Genomic DNA, 22,557 nt, shown 5'->3' with positions numbered 1-22,557 from the left:
GACCTGGCTCAAAAAGACATAAATAGGTGAAAGATAAAACTTCAAACTTTATTATTAGAAAAACTTTCATAAATAGAAAGTAACTGAAAAAAATCTATTTCTGGTAAACCTATCTTAAAAAAACTGAACTGGATAATAGATCCCATGCCTGTACTAGTATAGTTACTATCAAGTACAAGTAAAAATTTTTGAATCATTTGATTAAAATATGCACCATGGGAGATGGCCTTCCAATAAGTCAGTTTTCTAGATAAGAGATCACATAGCTGAAAGCTCTTTATACGAGTATTAAATCCCTACACTAATATTTTTTCTTAAAACAATAAATGTGAAATGTTTTGGGGTTAAGCTGGCCATACAGTAGATGTGCAGATATACCTTCTATATCGGACAAATGCAATCTCCTGACCATTCAGATCAAATAAATTAGTAAAATAACAGATCAGACAATGTTCTGCCCCTAACAGCATTTGTACGAAAGTTATGTCCGACAAAAGCTGGCGACAGTCCCCAAATGATATTGTCAGATCGGCAATACATGTAGAGAAATTATCAGTAGCCAAAAGAAACCTTCTAACCTGTCCAATCGACTGATCACCATGGCACGACAAATGTCAGGACACTCTACACACAGTCTGAAAATTGTAAGAAACTAAGATTTATAGGATTAAATCTTTGCATCTATGGCCTGCTTAAGTATGAACCAGGATGCAGTCCGTCAAGACTGAGATTGGCCTGTCTTCCAGGTCAAATGACATGTGCACCTCGATTTTCAAATTATGCCACAAATTCTCCATTGGATTAAGATCAGGGCTTTGAAAGGGATATTGGAGCCATTTACCTTTTTGGCCTTTAGCAACTCAAATGTTATTCTGCATTGTGCTTGGGATCACAGTCTTACTAAAATATGAACTTTTGCACAAGCTCCAGTTGTTTTTAGCAGACACGTGGTGGTTACTTGCAGTATTCCTGTATTGTTCCTTCAATTTAAAGAAAATGTTCAGTCCTTGCTGGTTAAAAGTAGCCCCATTGTATGATACTACCACTACCATACCTCATTGTACGCATACTATATTGAGTGCTCATGCAACGGTATATTTGGGAGTAATCAAACAAATTGAGAATTGCATTTTGGAAAGAGGTTTTGTGGTCAGGTAAAACCAAAACAGAATTTGGCCAAAGTTTAAAACAATACGTGAAAAAGAAATTTCAACATGCCATAACCTCAAAAAATATCATACTTACAGTGAGGTATGAACATGACATGCCATGGGACTCCTACCCATCACTTCTGACATTAGGGGAAGGCTAACTCAGTCTTGCTGACCCTGAAAATAAGTGTGCTGTCACTCATCTATTCGATCCTATCCACACTGAAAATCCCTATTGGTAATTACATTTTGGTTGTTCATCTATTTGATGTTTCTCCCAACATTCGCTAATATTATTAGAAGAGAACAAACTCTGCACAAAAGTTTCCTATGTGATCCAGTCTTAAATATTTTAGCCAATTATATAAATATGTGTTGAATGGAAGAAAAAGATTTTCGGGATAAAAAAAAATCAGTGTCAAAGTAATGTTATGAAATGTATTTGTAATGCGTTAAAAAAACTTTTAATTAATTCAGATTCCCATAATAATTAAGAAGCATTATTACATCATTATTTATCTCATTTATAATCCAAACAGTTAATTTAATTCTTTATGAGTATACATATCCAGAATAAACATTGACACGATTTAGCATACCTTCAATATGATACTGCTGAAGGTGTTTTCCATAACAGAATTCATAGGTCCACCAGTCTTTAGTCTGCAAAAAATGATCGGGAAATACAAGTACAAATATTATATACAGCATTTGATTCTTAATTCCTCACACAGGAGTTTTAAACATACATTAAACACTTTAAAAAGGCGACTAAATGTAATATGGTATCAAGAGCCAGGATGGTGCCCTTGAAATACTACTACTACTACTACTGCAAGATACTAGGAGACAAATAGGCATGGCTATGAGCGATTAGAACATACCCAGTGGGCAGTATGTTGTCTCCATTTAGAACAGTAGCCTAGATTTTAAATTTTTCGATCATATTCCAACATTTAGCATATAGTAATTACTAGCACATACGTATAAAAATGTTGAGAAGATTCCATTTACAGTGACTGAACACTCTCACTAAAAAGGAAAAACCCTTGTTTCCAAAGTAACTCTATAAAAAAAAGTGTTTCCCAAAAATTTACTTTTTGGTTTATTTTATACAATATCAGTCTCGCTTAGCATTTGATTTTTTTCCCTTTGCTTTATAAAATAGGTGGCCTGCAGTTAGTTGGGACTAATTGTGGGCCACCTACAACTTCAGTGACTATTTAGATTAAGGTGCAGGAAATGCAGTATAGCTTTGCTGCAGGGAAGGCAATTTTCATATGTTTCAACAGAAATGCATAGTGGATATATATGTGCAACATAGAAAGCTGGTCTTGGCACCGCCAATCAATACTGCAGCTCCTACTGCACCCCCCCCCATATTTATTTGGTGGCTGTAGATAGATATTCTGTGGCAATAACTTTTTTGAGACAAATCAAAAACTTGGTTGCCAGCAACTTTTTTGTTTTAATTTTAATACCTTTATATTTAAGCCCTCTGCTATCCACCTCTCAGTCCTTCATTCAAACTAGTGCCTGATAGTAGCAAAAGTGGGACCCTAGCAACCACAAGCAAAGGTATTCTTCCTTGGTATAAACAGAAAAGTTTAGTATATTGATAAACTTGAAAGATGCAGATCTACTAATGTATATGTAGAACGTTGCATATTACTGTAATAATAACTGTAGCTTCACAAAGCTCGAAAAAGAAGGAAGACAAGCTACTCTACAGAAGCAGCCAGGGTCCGTGCAGTTTTCAGAATACAGGAGCACAGGCACAAGGTATCAAGCAAGCAATTAAAATTACTTGGTGGGGGGGGGCTAACATATAGGTATATGCAACCCCTCTAGAGTAAAATATATTTTTTAAATGGATACTTAAATAAGGTTATATTTTTTATTTTCGAACTGAGAAGATGATAGATGCAAAAAAAAAAACAGATGGAAAAAGACATAGTTTGTGGAACAAAAGATGGGAAAAAGCAGAGCACAGAAGGTAATTGGCTGAACAAAAGAAGATGACGACGGATGAAAGGAGGTTGGGAAACATTTGAATATAAAGGTTACCTTTATAAGGCATGGAGCTGCCTCCATTGGTCGCAGAAGGTCTGATATCCCAAGTCCAGAATACGATTGTTCTTCCTCCCTGTCCTGGTGGAACTTCACTGCCACAGCAGGGAGTTTGCACTCATAATTTTGTTTGTATTTTGAGGATACTGTCACTATGTTGTCAGACTTGCTCTGCACGAAAAAACATAGTAAATATTAAATCATGTTATGCCACAGATATTCTACTGCATTTAAATTGCCTCTAAAAATACAGACAAAGTATAAGAGCCGAACAAGTATAAAATCTGTACTCTCAGTTCATTTGCAGTCAGAGATTTTCAAACAAGTTGATAGATCAATCCTAAATCTAGGAGAGACCTCGTATATAGATAAAATGCCTTTGTAGCAGTTTAGGATAATGGGATAGATACACCGCACAACCGTAATTTACACACTCTGCAGTAGTGGTGCTGGTTCTCCCACAGCAACAGCAACTTTTTATTCACGGATCCGCACACAACCAATTCTCTGCAGTGGGGAAAGTGCCCCTTTATTTATTTATATCTCCACCAATATCATTGATATTGGTGGAGATATAAATAAATAAAGAAGGAGCACTTTCCCCACTGCAGAGAATTTGGTGTGTGCGGATCCGTGAATAAAAAGTTGCTTTTGTAGCAGTTTAGGGCACAGAATAGCAATGTCTCATGGGGGACACCCGTGAGCTGGATCCCAAAACATCATTAAATAGGGGAAGGTGTGCAAGGCTATACTGTTTGAGCATTAACAGACCCATCTGTTTTGATCATTAATAAAGATGGATACTGGATAATCTTATAGAAATGAGATGTGGATGCAGCTCCTTTCCTCGTCTGTTAATGCATACAGGTGCAGTAAGACAGTACATCTATTATCCTGTCTGATACCAGAACAATCGACCTAGAAACAAAACATTTCCTGATACTTAACCTTAAAAGAAGCCTGTAATACTGAGATTACTCAGAGGCATTTAATTAATTTTTATACAATACTGAATTCAATTGATACTCAACATACACCAACATTCAGTGGGCACAGTTGCCAGAATCTACAACAGATAATGGAATAATGCGAGAAAAACGTCCCTTTGTATAGTGCTGAAGGTGTACGGATTATCATATTATCACCTATCATATTATCACTGAGTATCATACTCCCTTCATACGATCACATATTTTCCCAGTAGGGTTGCCACATTTTCTTCCTATATATTTATGTATTTTCCCTATTAATAAAATTGGGATCGGCCATCATTTTTACCAGCCAGGCCGGTAAATTACCGGCCAGGTGGCAACCCTACTTCCCAGCCATCAGCTCTGCAGTGTGCTGGAGATGTGGGTCAGACACAGGTACACTACCTTATCATGGCTTCCTTTAAAACAAATAACTTATAAACTCCTCCTCATAACTTTCAAAGACCTTCATTCCTCTGCACCTAACTACATCTCATCTTGTTTCTCTATATGTTCCTGGCTGAAACCTCCGCTTGGTTGTACCCCCCCCCCCTACTACTGCTGTTTCCTGTTTCAAACCCTTCTCTCTTGTGACTCCTTATATTTGGAATGCCATTCCCGAATCTCTCAGGAGAGAATCCTCCTTCAGTGTTTTTAAAACAAAACTCAAAGACTACCTCTGGGAGCACCTGGATAACCTTACGGGGTAGGGTCCTCTAGCCTTTTGTTTCCTTGACACTGAGCACTCAATCTGTATTGTAATTATATTTTATATTTATGTGAATGTGAGTATTTCTAATAATGCACTTATAGTTACTTTTTATTCCTATGACCCCCTTGTTTGTTACTACTAGTTTATTGTTTTGGAAGTGCCACTGCACTACGGAAGCACAGAATGTGGGAGCTAAAGGATACAGCAGCAGAGAGCCAGGGAGGATAAATCAAGTGCCACTCGATGGATGGTTGCCCTGTCGCCTTTTCTGAAGAGGAGCAGAAGGGGAGTTTCTGGAAGTTATTTCTTAATAAAGACTTTGTGATTTTAAAGTATAATTTATAATTTTAGTTTTGTACTAACGAATTTTTTAGAAATTTTTAACCCCTTAAGGAAACAGTCACCAATATATAATCACAATGTTCCATTGAACTATCCAAGTAGAGGTTAGCTAAAACTCATAGGTGTGATCAAGTCACAATGGTACCATAACAACTACATAACACCTTCGCACTTTTTTTTTTTTTTTTTTAATTTCAGCTAACACTTACTACTCACTGGTGGATCCTTGTACAGGATGGGCACCCAGGCACCGTCAGGCCCTTCTCCCTATGAATTTCGCACCGGAGTGCTACTGGAGTGCAGGATATAAAATATCCGGCGGGTTCAAAGGGCCTGAGTGTGATCGTGTGATAATAGCTCCCTTTAGCAAGTAAGGGAATACAGGGTTATGGAAGATAGCTCATAGTACAAGTTGATCCAGGGACTAGTCCCATTGCCATTTTGGAGTCAGGAAGGAGTTTTTTCCTCTTCTGAGCAAATTGGATAGGCTTCAAATGGGGGTTTTTTGCCTTCCAATGGATCAACTGGCAGTAAGGCAGGTTAAAACAGAGTTAAAAGGCTGCTTGATGGACATGTGCAGGGTCGGACTGGCCTGGCGGGACACCGGGAAAAAGATGAGGGGGCCCCTGGCTCTGTGGGCTCCACTGGCCCAGATCTGCACCCACATCTGCGATACAAAGGCTTCTTAATGCAAAAACATTGCGCCCACAACGGCGTACAAGCCGGCGCAGCAAGGGGGGCCAGAGGGGGGTCGTGGGGCAGCAGCCAGATGAGCCCCGGGCACCAGTCCGACCCTGGACATGTCTTTTTTCAACATAACTTACTATGTCTGAACTGTAACTTTTTAGCAATACCACAGCTGGAAGACCTAAGGTTGGACCTTCCTGGTATTTAGCTGTAAGATTTTTTATAAAGTTGATCTGTTACACAACTGATCATTTTGGGATAGATAACAATAAGATATTTGTTTTTAAACACATGACCTGCGAATACTGGCTACTGATTGGCTGCTAGACCTGTACCAAACATTTTATTACATAACCACCCTATGACTTTCGTGGCTCTCTCAAAATCAGCTTTGAAAACAGTTAATAGTGGAGACCTGGGCTAACGCTGTGTGCGGCCACCCTGAAGAATGCCCCCTGAGCTGGGTACAATGGGAAAGCCATGCAGGCGGGAGACAATTACTCCAATGTAAAAGAATTCTTGCTTCCCAGCAGCCACGAGTTCTAGTGAATGATTTTCAGCAATGATGTTTGGTCTAAATACACTGAGCGCTGAGGTGCTGCCCATAAGGAAACAGCTGCTCCCCAGTCACTGCCCAATTACCTGTCCTCTAATAACTGGTTCCGACAGGATTTCGATGCCGTACTTCATTTCCGACAACTCCTCCAGGTTGAGGAATCCAAATGAAGCTAAAGCCACATGAAACCACGGCCATAGCACACCGAAAACAAGAGCCCAAGCCCGGAGAAACGCCATCTTCTCTGTTGAAGAAACTACGGCAGCCGCCTTCCACTCGAGGGCACCGCCCACTACCCTACAGCCGCTAGTTGCCGATTGGACGACAAGTGACAGTGATCATTTCTATTGGTTCTCTGCCAAAAACGCTGCAGCAGCCGCCTTCCACTCGCGGGTACCGCCCACTACTCTACAGATTCTAGCTGCGGATTGGACGACAAGTGACAGTGATAATTTCTATTGGTCCAGGTTGCAGCGCGTCGGTGCTCCGTGACTAAGTGGCCCCGCCCAGATAGTGGGTCTGACTGTGTGCGCTGCTCTCTCGCATCTCTGACACTGCTAACTCTCGTTGGAGTGTATGTAACCCAGATGCTTTACTAAAATGATGGAGGGCAAAAGTAATCGCCTGGTTATGTAACAGAGGGTGCTGGAGTTTGCTCAAGAGCTGCTTTCCTGTAGCAACCAATCAGCAGCTAGCATTCACTGCTCACCTGTGTGCAAACAAATAGCAAATCAATTACTATAGGCAACTAGGCCTGGGAAAAGATTTCATATCTGGGATTCTTTGGGTGTCATCCTGTTTGCCTGTCAAATGGATTTTTAAATAGTAAATGCCCCCGCACACTGCAGCACCCACTTACCCTTTGCCCTTTTTGCTGCTGCAGACATGATCTCTAGGGACTGGGTAGGCAGGAGATTCAAACAATTGTCAAGGTCTCCCACCCAATTCCCAGTTCAGATGAGGCCAGGGGCCCCCAGCATCTCCTGTCCTAGGCCTGGGCTTTTGTGAATTGCCTGATCACAATAATGAGAAAGATACAAATAAAAAAAAAAGGGGAAACTGCTCTTGCTAGACATTTCTTTTAAAAGGGGCACAGAGTCGCTCAATTAAGATGGCAGATACTTGAAAAAATCACTATGAATAACCAGCAGGATAACTAAAAAGTTTTATTACAGAAAGAATGCCACTGGATTTGGATTTTACAAACAAAAGTCCCACGAGGACTTAATAAGGAATTTAACCTAACTTGCTATCTGTAGCAATGTTAATATGTTGCCTTTCCCCTTTACCTTACAGATATGAGAATTGAATCGTTATGTTGCAAAGGCAAGGTAAAAAAACAATCTATTTGCTGTAACAATTTACAATGTACCAATTAAGGTACAGTTAGTGTTTGAAGCTTTGAGATTTTGATACATTTTTTAACTTTTATACGAACTGTTTTGAACTTTTTTCTGCAGAGTTTTGTCCCCACAGGGTATTTTTTTCAAGTGGTTGAGGAAGGGATTGAATTTTTTCTCAATTTTTCTATGAATTTTTCTATGAATTTTTCTATGAATTTTTCTCAATTTTTTTCAGATTTTTCTTGAATTTTGTTTACGTATTATTTTGGGTTATTTTCTGGACTCATGTGGACTTTATTATTCCGTTTCTATTTTTGAGCATTTGTTTCTGGATGTCCAATATATGAAGGATGGACTTAATGTAAATTTACCAACTATTTGTTATGTGTAGTTATTAATTCTATGCTAATTATTATGCAACATGGAGAGTATAAATGTGCACTCTGAGGTGTGGTTTACTTGTCTGACGAAGGGGCACACCCCCAAAACGTTGAATACCTTGAATAAACACGCAGGGCTTTTCCCGCTTGCATGGAGTCTGTAGTGCTGGTTCATCTTCTTTTTACTTTTGTGTATTGTCCACAAATAAGGGCCTGACTGGATCTGTCTGTGATTTGCGCCCAAAATTAAGTTCTTCTATTGCAAAGCACTCCGACCAAATACATTCAAATATACCTCATAGCAGGCGTAGCCAGGCCCGGATTTGTGGCAAGGCAGAATAATAGGGGCGGCATGCAGCCCAGCCGAATATCGGGGAGCACAGCTCCCCAGTGCTCTGGTGCAGGTGCACATGTAGGGGGGTATGTGGGTGGGCGATAGGACCAGGGGCGATCCTGTACATTTTGCCATCTGACGTGGCCTTCATTTTGCCGCTCCTCACCCTTGGCACCCACGGGACTCACCTTCCAGCGCCGGAGGGGGTCGCAAAAGCGCTCTCTGCACTAGAAGAGCCGAATTACCAGGTTGAAAATCGGAAATTTGGCTCTTAGTTACCAGGATCGGCATATTTGCCACCCCTGGCAACCAGGGGGCGCTGACGCCTGAGGCAAGTGTCTCAACTCGCCTCATTGGTGGAGAGCCCCTGGATAGGACCGCGCGGTCAGGCGCTAGGGCCGGGCGCAAGAACTGCGGCGCTGGGTGTAACTACAGAGGAAGCAGACCCTGCAGCTGCAGGGGGGCCCAGGAGGTATTGGGGCCCCATGAAGCCCTAACTCATATACAATTTCAATATATATTGGTGAAACAGGACAACCTCTGGATATTTTGGAGGCCCTAAAATAAATTTGCTGTGGGGCCCAGTAACTTCTAGTTACACTACTGGGCAGCACTCTGAACATGTCTAAGACACCCAAAACACAAAGTCACTCTGTTGATGGCTTTGTACAATGCTGTTAAACCATTTTATAATAGTACACTTATTTAGTAGTATGTGCCATTAAGTAATCCTGAATAGAATGGTCGTTTTAAGAAATAAGTGTTGACCCTTGGGATCCTAGGATTCACGGTGCACGCACAGCAAACATACTATACATGTTAGGTCACATGAGCCAATTAACCAACAGAGTTCTGTTTTTGCTTCCGCACTTCCTGTTACAGTTAGAGCTGCAGTATTTCTGGTCAGGTGATCTCTGAGGCAGCACACAGACCATCACAAAATGGGGGCTCAAGGTAAAAGATGTAAAAAAGCAATAGTTACTCTGGAAAAATTCCAGGTAGATGGAAACTTTAATATGCCACTGAATGTGATGTAAACTAACTGTTAATCTTTGATGTAAACTAACTGTTTATCTTTAAGGGACATGATGATAACTGATGACAGTCCTAATCTGAGGCATTGGCACAATGATAAACTGTATCTAATCTAATGTACAGGATCGTACTTGCCCATGGTGGGCCCGACCCTCACGGGCCAGACCCCCTCTCCCGACATTCAGTTCTACAATTTTTTTTTCTCACAAGGAAACTTCGGGTGATTTTGGAAATTGAAGCTCCGTGAGTGCATTGCTGCAGGCAATTTTTCATTTTAGCAGGGCAGTTCGGGGAGATTGTCGCCCCGAAGAAGAGGCGATTAGTCACCAGGGAACTACATCTCCCCGAATCTACCCATGTGGCCTGACCCTAAGGGTGGTGGCAGATGTAGAGATTAGTTGCCCAACGGCAAATCTTATCTTCTTCGGGTGACTAATTTCCCCGAAATGTCTTCCCGCCAGCAAGAACACGAATCGCCATCGGAATGGCAAATGAATTGCTTCGGAAACTTCGGACCTCGTTTCCGAAGTCGCGTGAAGTTGCCCCCTGATCGGCAGATAATAACTGGGCAGGCATTAAAAACATGCAAAAATAAACACTTTGGGAAAAACAATTTTTTAAATAAAACATACAAGTGGCCTGGTAATATCTTTACTGGTTAAATAATATGATAATTACTTAAATACTTCAGAACATTTCAGTTCCTTATTCGAGCTAACTACTATGTAGCTGAGATGGGACTGAAAAATATACAGAATTCTAAACACAAATGACATGAGGAAAAAAAAGGTAAATACATATGTGTAAGCTAAGCTACAAACAGAAACATGCATATGGGGAATCGGGCTATGCTTGGTAGAGTCCTGCGTGGGTCCATTTTTTGGAACCCTTACCCGACCCGTACCCGCAACCTGCAATCCGCAACCCAGACAAGGAACATTAACTCTGGACTGAAACTCTTATATGAATCGAAAAGCTTTATTGAGATCACACTTAACATTGTCATGAATATCAATCCTGACATACTGTATGGAATCCTGTTGTTATGGAAATTCAAATTAAAACAATATTAAAAAAAGACTAAGAACATAAAATAAAATGTATCTATTGATCCAGCGTAAACTATTTGGCAAGAGCTTTAAATGAAAAAGAGTTATATTCTATAGTCCTGTAGTGAGCCAGAAATAGCATTTGATTCCTAATTATGTTCTTAAACAGCAAATATTTTTTATAGAAAATAGGCTATAAACAGTTACAATTCCAGGTAACAAAATATTGTATTTAAATGCATATAAAAATCTTTTTATTTGTTGGATTTATCTGTTTTTAATGACAGAGTTCCCACTGTGCTGTCCTCTTCTTGCACTTTATGCTGCTTTTTAAGCCCAATATTATTCATCGTCATGCTTGGCAGAGCTTGTACATTTACAAGTGTATGCAGTAGAAAGTAGAAGAGAATGCTGTAGAAAAGAAACCACAAACTGTTCAATTGCTTCCTCTTTTTCAAATTGGTTTAAAAAATATATATAAAGAGTAAGTAAGGCTGAAAGCAAGTAGCATTCTGCTGCAATTGCTGCTGGGTACTGCATGTTGACTACTCCATTCAGTTTAAGACAAATGTTGCAAATGCATAGGACTCTCACAAGACTATCACACATCCATAATCTCAACAAGAGACTAAAGAGGTAATTAGTACAACATATAAAATATGCAGGCATAAATTGAACAAACCTTGGTGCCTTTGGGGTAAATGCTATGGCAAATCCTTTGCAAAATACTACAGATATTCCTTGAGAAGTAGAATACCAGCATAGAATGTTTATAGTATGAAGGTATCTAGTACCTTCTGGCCTCGTGGGGGTGGTGAAATAATGAGGTAAAAGTACAAAAGGACATACTGTATTTGGGGGAATGTAATAAAAGTCGCAAAGAGCAAAACAAATTTGCACAAATAAGAATAAAAATTCACATTTCACAATGTAATACTCATCTTTATACTGATATTACTTTGCGCATTGCAAATTTTCATTGCGCATTGGCCACTATTAAGAAGTGCTTGAAGGTGTCGTAATCTTTTGGAGCAAATGTAACAACTTTTTCAGTAAGAAGTTTTATTACATTCACTGCGCACTGTAGCAAACTATAAAATTAACAAACCTTCTTCCACTGTCCGAAGTGGTCGCAGTTTATGGGTTCGCAAAAGCTATATTAAATTCGCACAAAGGAAAATTTGTTCACAAAGAGGCATAACTTTTCGCATTGCAAATATTTTTTTCGTTACTTTTACTACATTCGCCCAATTATGTTTAACAATTGCTATTCTGAATATTTTAGGTACAGGTATAGGATGCATTCAGTGGCGGAACTAACGAGGGTCAGATTGCAACAGGGCCCACGCCCCCGATGGGCCTGCCAGAGCCTCATGTGAGCTTGAATCTATCGCGACCGTTGTGTTGGGAGGGGGGGGGATTCCTGGGGGTTACTGGATCCGTTACCTCTTAACCCATTGTCCAGAAAGCTCAGAATGGTCAAGTCATTTTTCATGAACATTTTAATCAGTTAATTCAAATTTTTAAAAGTGTAATAATAAAACAGTACCTTGTACTTGATCCCTAATTAATCCTTATTGGTGGCAAAAACAATTTGTTATCCATAAAACGCCAGGTCCCAAGCAATCTGAATAACTGGTCCCATACCTATATATCAGAAAAATTAAACCTGGAGGTTGAAGGATGCTGAATTCTATAATTGCAGTATTTATTTTCCTTGTCTTATAGAGTTAATTATCCTCTTATCACCTGGTTTACTCACTTACATATCATTGGTAAGGAATTTTGGAAAGTTTGTGGACTCCATTTATATGTTAATGTGTAAGAGTGCAGAGGATCTCCATTTCTCTCTGTGTGAATGATGTGATCACAGTGTTTTATAATCTAAAAATGTTTGGGGATACTCCTTTAATGTGTTTTTGCCTTGTGTATATATTTGTGTGGGTGCGAGGAAACCCACCCAGGACACATATATGTGATAAAGTATAAGCCCCTCTATTACTGTATATTTTCTAAATGTTTTCTGAACTGTAAACAGAAGCAGTATTAGACAACAGAAAACCTGAGTGAATGCATCATTTACAGAATGTATTACTGCAAAATTATCCAACACCCATATAATGGTAGTAAGTGGCTAGTTGACTACAATCGTTTTTTACTGCTCCACGGCTACACAGCAGCTTGTTTATATAAACTATCGTTCTTTTTTGAAGCAAACACACCTGTTTTAACAATGCAGGGCATCAGTATATTATATTGCCATTCCTTTAAAACATTTAATTTTTTTTGGTTCTGTGGCACATGGTCGATCTGACTGCTGCTGCCATCTAGTGGAGAACAGATAAAAATCAATTACTTGGCTAAAGCTCTGTAAGAAATCATAAACTGTAAATTTTAGACACAAATATGTCCAGACCCTATTTCAGAAATCACCATCTTTTTATCATACATATGGTATACAGTGGATCTTCTTGTCAAAATACAAAATATCAATGTGGAGTAAAACTTCATTCTAGTTACCTGTGATGTTTACTTGCTTTAAGACTTTTTATAAAGACAGGAATATCTAGTATAGGTAAATCTAAAAACAACTGGACTTGCTGAGTAATCAATGAAGACGTTTCACTACTCATCCGAGCAGCTTCTTCAGTTCAACTGACTGGTGTGGGAAGTTCTCGGCATATAAACTCTTCCACTAATCCAATCACAATGGCCCATTGTAACTCTTCAAAGAGGTGACATCTGAAGAAAATCACAGAGGTGTAGATTCTGTGTTGTTACTGTGATAGGATTATTCAATGTGTCATGCAACTCCTAGAAAGAGGTGTTACATGTGAGAGTTGCATGAATGGATGTGTGAAGTGTTCTGAAACCGCCGGGGTACAGATGTTAGAACAGCATTGTATGTAGCAGACAGGTGGTGTCGAAGGCCCCCGCCTCTGCTCAGGGATGGTTTCTCCACCTTGACATGAATTGCCTCTTTCACGCCTCGTTCAAACCAGCGGTCTTCTTTATCCAAGATTTGGACCTTGCTATCTTCAAACGAGTGTCCCTTGTCTTTTAAGTGTAGAAAGACAGCTGAGTTTTGCCCTGTAGAGTTCGCCCTCCTATGCTGAGCCATTCGCTTGGTGAGCAGTTGTTTTGTCTCCCCAATGTATAGATCTGTGCACTCCTCGCTACACTGGACTCCGTATACCACATTGCTTTGTTTTTCTTTAGGGGTTGGATCCTTTGGGTGTACCAGTTTTTGTCTCAATGTGTTGCTAGGTTTGAAAAACCTACTCAGCAAGTCCAGTTGTTTTTAGATTTACCTATACTAGATATACCATGACCTGGATGAATGAAAATCTTCATAATCATAAAGACAGGAAGTCGATGGAGTTAACAATACTCATTTTTTTTCTCTCAACAAACACATTTTTCAATTTTAAACACTACTGTTTAAAGGTGGTCATAAACTGGCAGATTTTCTATTTTCTGCTCCTTTTTTCTGAGTTGGCATTGTATGGTGAACTCTGAATATTGTCCAGATATCAATCGTATTGCTTTAAAATCTTGGGTTGATGAAGGTATCTGCTTGTTGATGTGGTCCTCCGCCCCAACGGCACTTACGCGTTTCGACACCTATGAATAAGAGCTGGTGGGTTTGAAACGCGTAAGGTGGGCAATGTGGGATTAGTATGTACCAAAAACTTTTTAATGTGATTACCAATAAATAACTTGTTTTTACTTTAAAGAAGCCTTGGGATATATATCTTTTTAATATAACTTTTGCATTGTGATTGCCTTTGGAGTGGGGCAGGTCCCTCTGGCTCAGTTAGGGATCTACGAAAATCAGCCATATGGACTCCCGACCTACAAATAATATGTTGGGTTAAGTAACCCACATTTGAAAGCTGAAATTAGGTAGAATAAAACCATAAAGGATAAATAATGAAGAACAATTGCATGGTTGCTAGGAAAAGGATATTCTTTAATATGCAAAAAGTAAACTTAAAGCTGGACCACCCCTTTGAACATGTAAATCAATTTAGAAAATAGGAAAATACATGATTATAACTTGGAGTCCTCCATGGTGCTGAAAATTTTAGCTATAATGTAGCTAAAATTCCCAATTTGTATTTCTGTGTCCAAGGCCACAATTATAACCGGAGTTTCTGCAATAACTGAGCAAGAAAGATAGATGATTTTTCCTTTCAGATATAGGAATCTCTAAACCAGTGATCCCCAACCAGTATCTTGTGAACAACATGTTGCTCACCCAACCCCTTGAGTGGTGCTCTCAGTGGCTTCAAAGCAGGTGCTTGTTTTTTCATTCATGGTGTGGAAGAAAGTTTTGGTTGCATAAAAAACAGTTGTACTGCCAAACAGAGCCTTGTGTAGGCTGCCAGTCCACATAGGAGCTACGAAATAGCAAATGATATCTTAATTTGGCATCACAGGAACACTTTTCATGTTGTGTTGGTCCCCAACTCTTTTTACATCTGAATGTGGCACACAGGTAAAAAAAAGATTGGGGAATCCCGGTCTAGAAGGTGAAGCTGGAGCTGGTCCTGGCTTCATGGGAGATTGGCTGGTGTGCTTCACACTTCCCCATACAAGTCAATCGTATCTCAAAGGGGTATAACCATCTGTATGACATAGTTTTATATCTTTTTCTTTTGTTTCTTTTACTATATCTTTTTTTTTGTGTCTTTTTGTTTTGGGATTCTTTTGTTTCTACCTGTATATCTGACAATTCAGGTCTAACAGTTGGTATTGAAAACGAACAATGGTCGTAGGAAAGATTGTAATTGTAACATCTATGGCCACCTAGTGTCCTGCTAATCTCCCCCAGAAATCAGCTTCCCCAGTCCTCCCTGAATTTTTCTCTGCTGCTTCCCTAGAGTGAATCTAATATGAGAAGCCACAAACTCAGTTGAAAAATAGCTTTCTTTTTCACTTTGCATAGCTTGATATGGCTATTTCTGTCCCTTATGTGTGTATGATTTTAATTATGATTCCCCTTGGATAAGAAAGGCTCTTTTTTCTCTTCCAGCAATAAGAAAAGAAGCAGCTGTTTGAGAGTACACGCCTGCAGGCAGGGAAAGGACATATGGCAGGAGCAATACTTGAACCCTCTAATTAAAGGGGGTCTCTCTCTTATGTGCTGTTTGTGTGTAATCTTCTTACCACACCAAAGTTATATATTCTATATATTATATTCTGTGTGGGTTTATTGTATGTATATTAATCTGTTACAGAGTATAATATTTTTTTCCATGACTATGTTTTTATTTTTATTTATTTTTATTTTATTTTTTTATGTTTTTATAACAGTTCCAGATGACCATATCCCTTCAAAGAGCCAGTAATACCGAAAATTAAAATGCTTATTTTGACATAATATTTTGTAATTTGCTTGTTATTTGAAGTAGAAATCATACATTTTGATGGTCCATAGCAGGGTCTGAGCAGCCCTGTTTGGGGATTGAGCAGATTGGGTCATGGTTATTCAGGTATATAGTATACTGCGACTTCATATGGCAATTCTGGTAAAAAAAAATACTGTGTACCCCTAGTGTCCTAGATTATTGAGAGTGACTAAGATTGGCAAAAGGTTTGCCTTGAGGTTGGTGCTGATTTACAATGCTTCTTTTCATAGTGCTAGTTACATACATGTCCTGTTTAACTGTATCTATAGGTTGAGTAATGTATTTTATAATATATTAGCTGGGTTTTTTATGGAAAGTGGAGGATACAACCATTCCTTGCATTTGAGTTTTGCATTAAGGGGACAGTCTCTCATACATAAGATCCACACATCTAAGGTAGATGCATAATTAGCAGCTTTACATAATGCAGTTGGTCGCCTTTTACTGTCCTAATCAAACCTCTAAACGCAGCACAGAGATCAGTGGGCAGTCATACGCACTAGTAATTGTATAAAATTGATTCATGCATGTCAAGCTTAGGCTTATGTACCCTTCCAGTACTCTACAATAAAAACCTGTTTTTTACCGGACTGCCGTCCTCCTGTTCGTATATTACTGTTGGCAGTGGGGACACTGCGGACTGAGCACCCGGCACTACAGAGGAGCAGCTAAGTGGTGGTGAGTTGAAGCGGTCCTTATCGTTTTTGAGCAAAAACATTACTAGCCTATTGCCCCCTCTGCAGATTTGTTATTGGGGTCCTTACAGGTTTCACAGAAAACTACCTAATCATCAGCGCCGTGCCAGGCCGGCCAGGTGCCTTAGGCAACCTTGTCGGTCACAGCACAATAGGTGTGCTCATGCGTGTTGAAAAGGCTGCACGTGTGTGCACCAAAATTACTCACTCGCCAGCCAGAGTGGAGAGAGGGGACCCAGACTAGGGGTATGAGACAGAGAAGGTACATGCCATGCCTTTTTCTCTTTATCTTACCCCGTGTGCCCCTATTTCTTCCTTTTTCTCTCTATCTTACCCCTTGTGACCCTATTTCTTCCTTTCTCTCTCTCTCTTACCCTGTGTGCCCCCATTTCTTCCCTGTTCTCTCTCTTACCCAATGTGCCACTATTTCCTCCTTTCTCTCTCTCTCTCTCTCTCTCTCTCTCTCTCCTACCCTGTGTGCCTGATTTCTTCCTTTGTCTTTCTCCCTTACCCCGTATGCTCCTATTTCCTCCCCCTTTCTCTCTCTTACCCTGTGTGCCCTTATTTCCCCTCTCACTCTTGGCCTGTGTGCCCTTGTTTTCTCCTTCTTTCTCCTGTCCATGTGTGCCCCTATTTGCTCCCTCTTTCCTGTTCTTTTGGGTCCTATTTGCTCTCAATCTTTCATGCACCATGTGCTCCTGTTTCCTCCCTCTCTCTCTTCCCCTGTGTGCCCCTATATCCTATTTTCCCCTATTTTCTTATAGTCAGCAACACCTTGTCTGGGGGCCCTGCAAAAATGATCCCAATTGGGCCTAGGGTTGCCACCTTTTCTGGAAAAAAATACCAGCCTTCCTATATATTTATCGTTTTTTCCTATTAATAACATTGGTATCAACCATTATTTTTACCGGCCAGGTAGCAACCTTAATTTGGCCCCACATTTGATAGGACAGGCCCTGCCCCCAGCTGTGCGCCCTAGGCACATGCCTACTCTGCCTACCCCTAGTTCTGGCCCTGCTACTCCTTATGGCAGTGCCCATGTTGTGTCACAGTCGGACATAGAGTCTCATATTGACTGGAGCTGAAATCTCTGAGCTGGTGTAACCAGGCAAAATAACACATCTGCAACATACCAAATAATTTCACATTCCAACATAAAAGAACTTGTGTTTTTTAATATTACCATATTATACCTATGAGCTTTAAATAACCTTTACTTTGGACATAAACCTTCTTGGGAAATGTGAGAGGGTGGTCACAACGCTATTCAAAGCACTTTTGCAGTTTCCTTTAATTAGATCAGGGCAGGTTGCTAAACTGGCAATTTGGGGGCTGGGGGTATTGAATATGCAGCAGCAGCAGCAGGGCAGCAGGTGGCTTTGCTAGAAGTAATCTGCTATTCAGAGCTTGCCCCCCCCCCTCCCCTCCCTGTATTTCCAGCTGTGCAGTTGCCAGCCAGTTGCACAATGCAATGCTGCAGCCTTTATTTACATGGGATTCTTCTGCTTGATATGAGCGCTTGTTGCCGCTAGGGGCAGGCGAATTGAGCAGGAGAAATCAGAAGGATGTGCTGCGCCCAGAGATCGGGGGAAGAGGCTGATGCTCGGAATGAAATCACGCTGCTCTCATAGTCCAGCACTGAATGATTATTGGGGCACAAGGTAAGGCTTCATCCACTCTGCTCTTCCGAATGTCCAGTTATGTATAATTAGCGATAATGTTGTGTCCAAGCCCAGAGCCTGGTGATGATGATGATGAGTTTGTGAGACGCACCGTCGGAGAAGGGATTATTATCTATTGTCTCTGCAACCTGATAATCTTGTCTCCTCGCTGCCACATCCTCTTAACCCTAAACACGACGTGTCCAACTAAGCATTTCTAAATAAGGGCTTAATGGGGAGCAGCGTCACAGGGAACCCACTATTCTGGAGATGAGACTGTCGCAGCAGGATAATCAGCTTGGGGGCTGGGCAAGGAGCTAGCAATCGGTTTCCTGCATTGTGCGTTACAATGTTTACTGAATAACTCAATATACATGATTATCATTTATTATTAACATGTCTTTTTTTGAGCATCAACATATTGCGCAACATTCATAGAGAATAGAGTCCATATTGCATTTTTATTACTTCTGTTGGCTGAAAAATGTAACATTATTTAGGTGCTCATGTCTCCTGGGTTTTCTGTCCTCTCCCCTGAGTTGCCCTCTAGCCTCAAAGTGCCCAGTTGGGTGCCAGGTGGAGCTGCTTAGCCAGAGGGAGTCCCCTGCCTCACTGCGGGCAAACTGCTTGGTAGGGGGACATACTGGTTGGGCTAATCTGGCTGCAAAGAGGGACTGGCACCAGCCATTGTCATTTAACTTGTTTGTGTGAATCACCAGTATTGTGCCCAGTAGCAGTCCAATGGAACCTGCTTGTATAGCTAATGGTGACCTGCACAACAAGAATGGGGGGATGCAATGCATTTAACTGTGTCTTTGGTTTTCTACTTGCGACTGCCAATAGGAAATTTTCAGTTTTTTCAGTTTTCACACTGCAGTACTATGGGCATTATTTATCTGGAAAAAAATACCAGCCTTCCTATATATTTAACTATTTCCCTATTAATAACATTGGGATCAGCCATCATTTTTACCGGCCAGGTGGCAACCCTAACTGCTGCAGAAATAAAGTTTTGCAAGTTGGTGGCACATGATTTTTATTTAGTATCTTTCAAATTATATAACTGAGACCTGTATCGGAAACAATAGCTAAAATGAAGCTATACATGCTATACAGTATGTTTTCATTGGGTAATGCTAGTGAATACAGACACAAGTGCCACTGATACTGGCTATTCAAGCTGTTGTGCTTAGACGCTCTTGCCTGTGTACTACCAGCTTTGTTAGCGCAGAATTGTGAAATCTACTTCTGAAGGTTGTCTCATATAGTCTAAACGATGATGTAAATTTCCATAAGAAGCCTTGTTATAGGGTTAATCTTCTGCAGGATCTTATCACAGCTTTCTGTAATGCCATAACTGAATAAGGCAGCCCCCTCATTCTTTTCAGCAGGGAAAGTTCTACAACAAAAGCATTTTAACAGAAGAGACAATACGTTTTGAAGGGGGATTCAGAGGTATAGTTTACAGCAGTACCAAGTCACTCCAGGAAGTGGCTGGATGAAGCTTTGCCAAGCATTTGTTCTTTTCCGCTTTCAGTAAGCTTTCCATTGCGTTAGTCCTTGTGGTTAAGAATTTCTGAGATGAAACCTTTTACATTTTATTTTCTGTTTATTTACAGGGGGTGTTCACCTTTATATTAACATTTAGTATGATGCAGAGAGTGTTATTCTGAGACAATTTGCAATTAAATTATTTTGCTTTTTGTTCAACATCCAGTTTGGAATTTCAGCGTTTGTCTGGTTGCTAGGGTCCAGTTTACCTTAGTGACAGTGATTTGAATGCTAGACTAGAATGTTAATGGAGGGGGGTGAATAGAAAGTAATAAACATGAACAGTAAAATTGTAGTCTCACAGATCAGATAAGCTTCTGGGGTAGGGCAGTGACCCCTGTTTGAAAGCTGGAAAGAGTCAGAAGAGGAAAGCAAATAATTAAAAAAAGGAAAAAAAAGGAAGATAAAAATGATGACCAACTGAAAAATTGCTAAGAATTGGCCATTCTGTAACTTACTGAAAGTTAACATAAAGGTGAAGTACCCTTTTACCATTTTCACGTTCTACAAAAATGTTTTTGCAAGAGCAAATAACAAGCACAAACTGCCATGTTTTCCTCTCTCCACCCAAGGCTAAGCACCCACAGCAATAAGTGTTCACTAATACAGCCATGCCTGTGTCACATATCCTGCCCTTACCTGCTTTTTAGCTTGCACATCATTCACACACAAGCCAGGGAATACTGAAAGACACGAGGTACAGCAGAACCTTGCACTTACCACATGCACAAAGTATCTTGTAGTGGATTAAAAAGTGCAGAATATTGCAATGCACCTGAGAAAGGCAAGAGAGCAATTTTCATTGTGTCCATGTGTTTGTGTGTTCCTAAATGACCCCAGTGCATCTATTACCATTCATAAAAATACATACAAATATCATTGTGGCAAAATCACTTATGCCAATATAATCTAATGATCTTGCAGTGTAGTTTACATAAACTCACTTTACATATATAATATATATATATATATATATATATGTATCAAAAAATCTTCTGACCAGCACTCCCTTTTAAAAGCTTAATTCTTTTATTATCATTCTGTAATGATATATATAATCAATATCATAGAAGAAGGGCTTATAGATCAATCGTTGGGGTTTATTCAAGCAAGAGGAGACCCTATTGATCTATAAGTCCAGTGTGTGCCAACCCTTCTTCTATGCTACATTCCTGCTTTTGGTTTCTGCACCCAGGCACGTCAAACTTTGTGAGACGTGAGTGCTGGCATTCCCTCTGTGGTGTATATATGCCAAAAAAAGGTGAGGGGGCAGCAGCAATCTGCCTCAGGGCAGCAAAGGGGTCAGTATCTCCCCTGATTGCATAGCTATAGGGATGACTGTTCAGCATGTACTGCTTCTCACACATGAGTTGGGTTTGTTTCTTTATGCTTCACATATATTCCGATGTACCAAGGTGCCAGTACACTGTCATGTATATTTTTTCAAATTAGAATAATATTCATTTTGGGAAGTCTGAAACAGTTTTGTAATTGTTTGGTACAGGGCATGGTCACTGAATAAGTAACTATGGTGGTGTGATTGTTCTCATGGATGTATGGGATAAATGCATTCTGCCTGTAATCCTGTGCATTCCATGAAGTTGGATGGGCTTTGCTATCATTGTATGAACCATCATTGTCATCATTTAAATAAAAATAAGCAAAGGAGCCTCATCACTGACTCAATGGAATATTTGGGGTAAATCATTAACTGATTCGTCAGTATCCTTTGTTTTAGTACGCAACAATGTCTAAAAGCTACATTAATATATATAACAAGACTTTTCACCAACTGCTCAGTTCTGAATGACCGATAAACAGACTGATTATAATATCTTCCTCTTCATTTATTGCGCAATGGAAAGTCCCGTAGCCGTGAAAGCAGGAATCTCAATAGCAAATCAGCACTTAGCATGATACACTGCGGTGCTGGAGAATACACAAATAAGCCGAGAGTGCTCATGGGAAGCTAGAATTATTGCCATTAGCAGCATCTGCTCTTTACGTCACTCCTTTGATTATACATAAAAAGCTCCATTTGCACCAATCAGAAGGCAGCACGTCACAAAGGCACTGTCATTATGGAGAGACATTACACTGACTGTCAGATGAGAAGCTGCTTTTCAGCACCTGCTCCCTTTAACCCCTACTCTGCCGTCAAGGCCTGCTGCACTGCTAAAATTCTATAATACAGGTCTGTTCTGTGCAAAAGAACTACAGCCACAGCTGCATTATGGGAGACAATTTAATAATACATTAAGAAATTACAATGCAGTGTTGAAGGTAGACCGAACCTATTCCATTAGCCTTTTTGCCTCGTTAGCATGTCCTGTTCAAAACAGCTCATTGTATTCCTATGCATTACAAGGCAGTTGTGTATCGACATTAATGCTTACTCTAAGATCAGTTGCTGAATGAATGGGTTATAATATCTGTCCAGTGGATAGATTAATTTTCCAATTAGATTCCTGTCCCGCCTCCCCAAAGAAATCAGCAGTTCTAATTCGAGAGCCACAAAACAGCCAGGATTTTAGAAATAGCTTTTCTTTTCACTTTGCATGATATGGCTGATATATTTGATATGGCCGATACATTTGATATGGCCA

General features: G+C 40.1%; 2 protein-coding genes across 3 annotated transcripts in view; one reads left to right on the top strand and one right to left on the bottom strand.

Annotated features, from left to right (window-relative positions):
• os9.S (osteosarcoma amplified 9, endoplasmic reticulum lectin S homeolog) overlaps positions 1-6,786 on the bottom strand; it is a 37,085-nt gene extending 30,299 nt beyond the window's left edge. Inside the window, exons 1-3 of one of the 2 annotated variants that reach the window (XM_018250093.2) lie at positions 6,576-6,786; positions 3,219-3,392; positions 1,751-1,814 (exon numbers count right to left, since the gene is read on the bottom strand). In XM_018250093.2, coding sequence (XP_018105582.1) covers positions 1,751-1,814; positions 3,219-3,392; positions 6,576-6,728 — 391 coding nt within the window. In that variant the 5' untranslated portion in view covers positions 6,729-6,786. The remainder of the gene's footprint in view (positions 1-1,750; positions 1,815-3,218; positions 3,393-6,575) is intronic. The other variant, XM_018250092.2, reaches the window with a different exon arrangement.
• Positions 6,787-18,253: 11,467 nt separating this feature from the next.
• b4galnt1.S (beta-1,4-N-acetyl-galactosaminyl transferase 1 S homeolog) overlaps positions 18,254-22,557 on the top strand; it is a 65,609-nt gene continuing 61,305 nt past the window's right edge. The window contains exon 1 of the mRNA XM_018250090.2: positions 18,254-18,400. The gene's annotated coding sequence lies outside the window, so the exon portion shown is untranslated. The remainder of the gene's footprint in view (positions 18,401-22,557) is intronic.

Source organism: Xenopus laevis, chromosome 2S (assembly GCF_017654675.1).
Source record: "Xenopus laevis strain J_2021 chromosome 2S, Xenopus_laevis_v10.1, whole genome shotgun sequence".
In the NCBI taxonomy this organism is placed as follows: domain Eukaryota; kingdom Metazoa; phylum Chordata; class Amphibia; order Anura; family Pipidae; genus Xenopus; species Xenopus laevis.
Note: the sequence above shows the minus strand (reverse complement) of the source record. Positions and strands in the feature narration are given on the sequence as shown.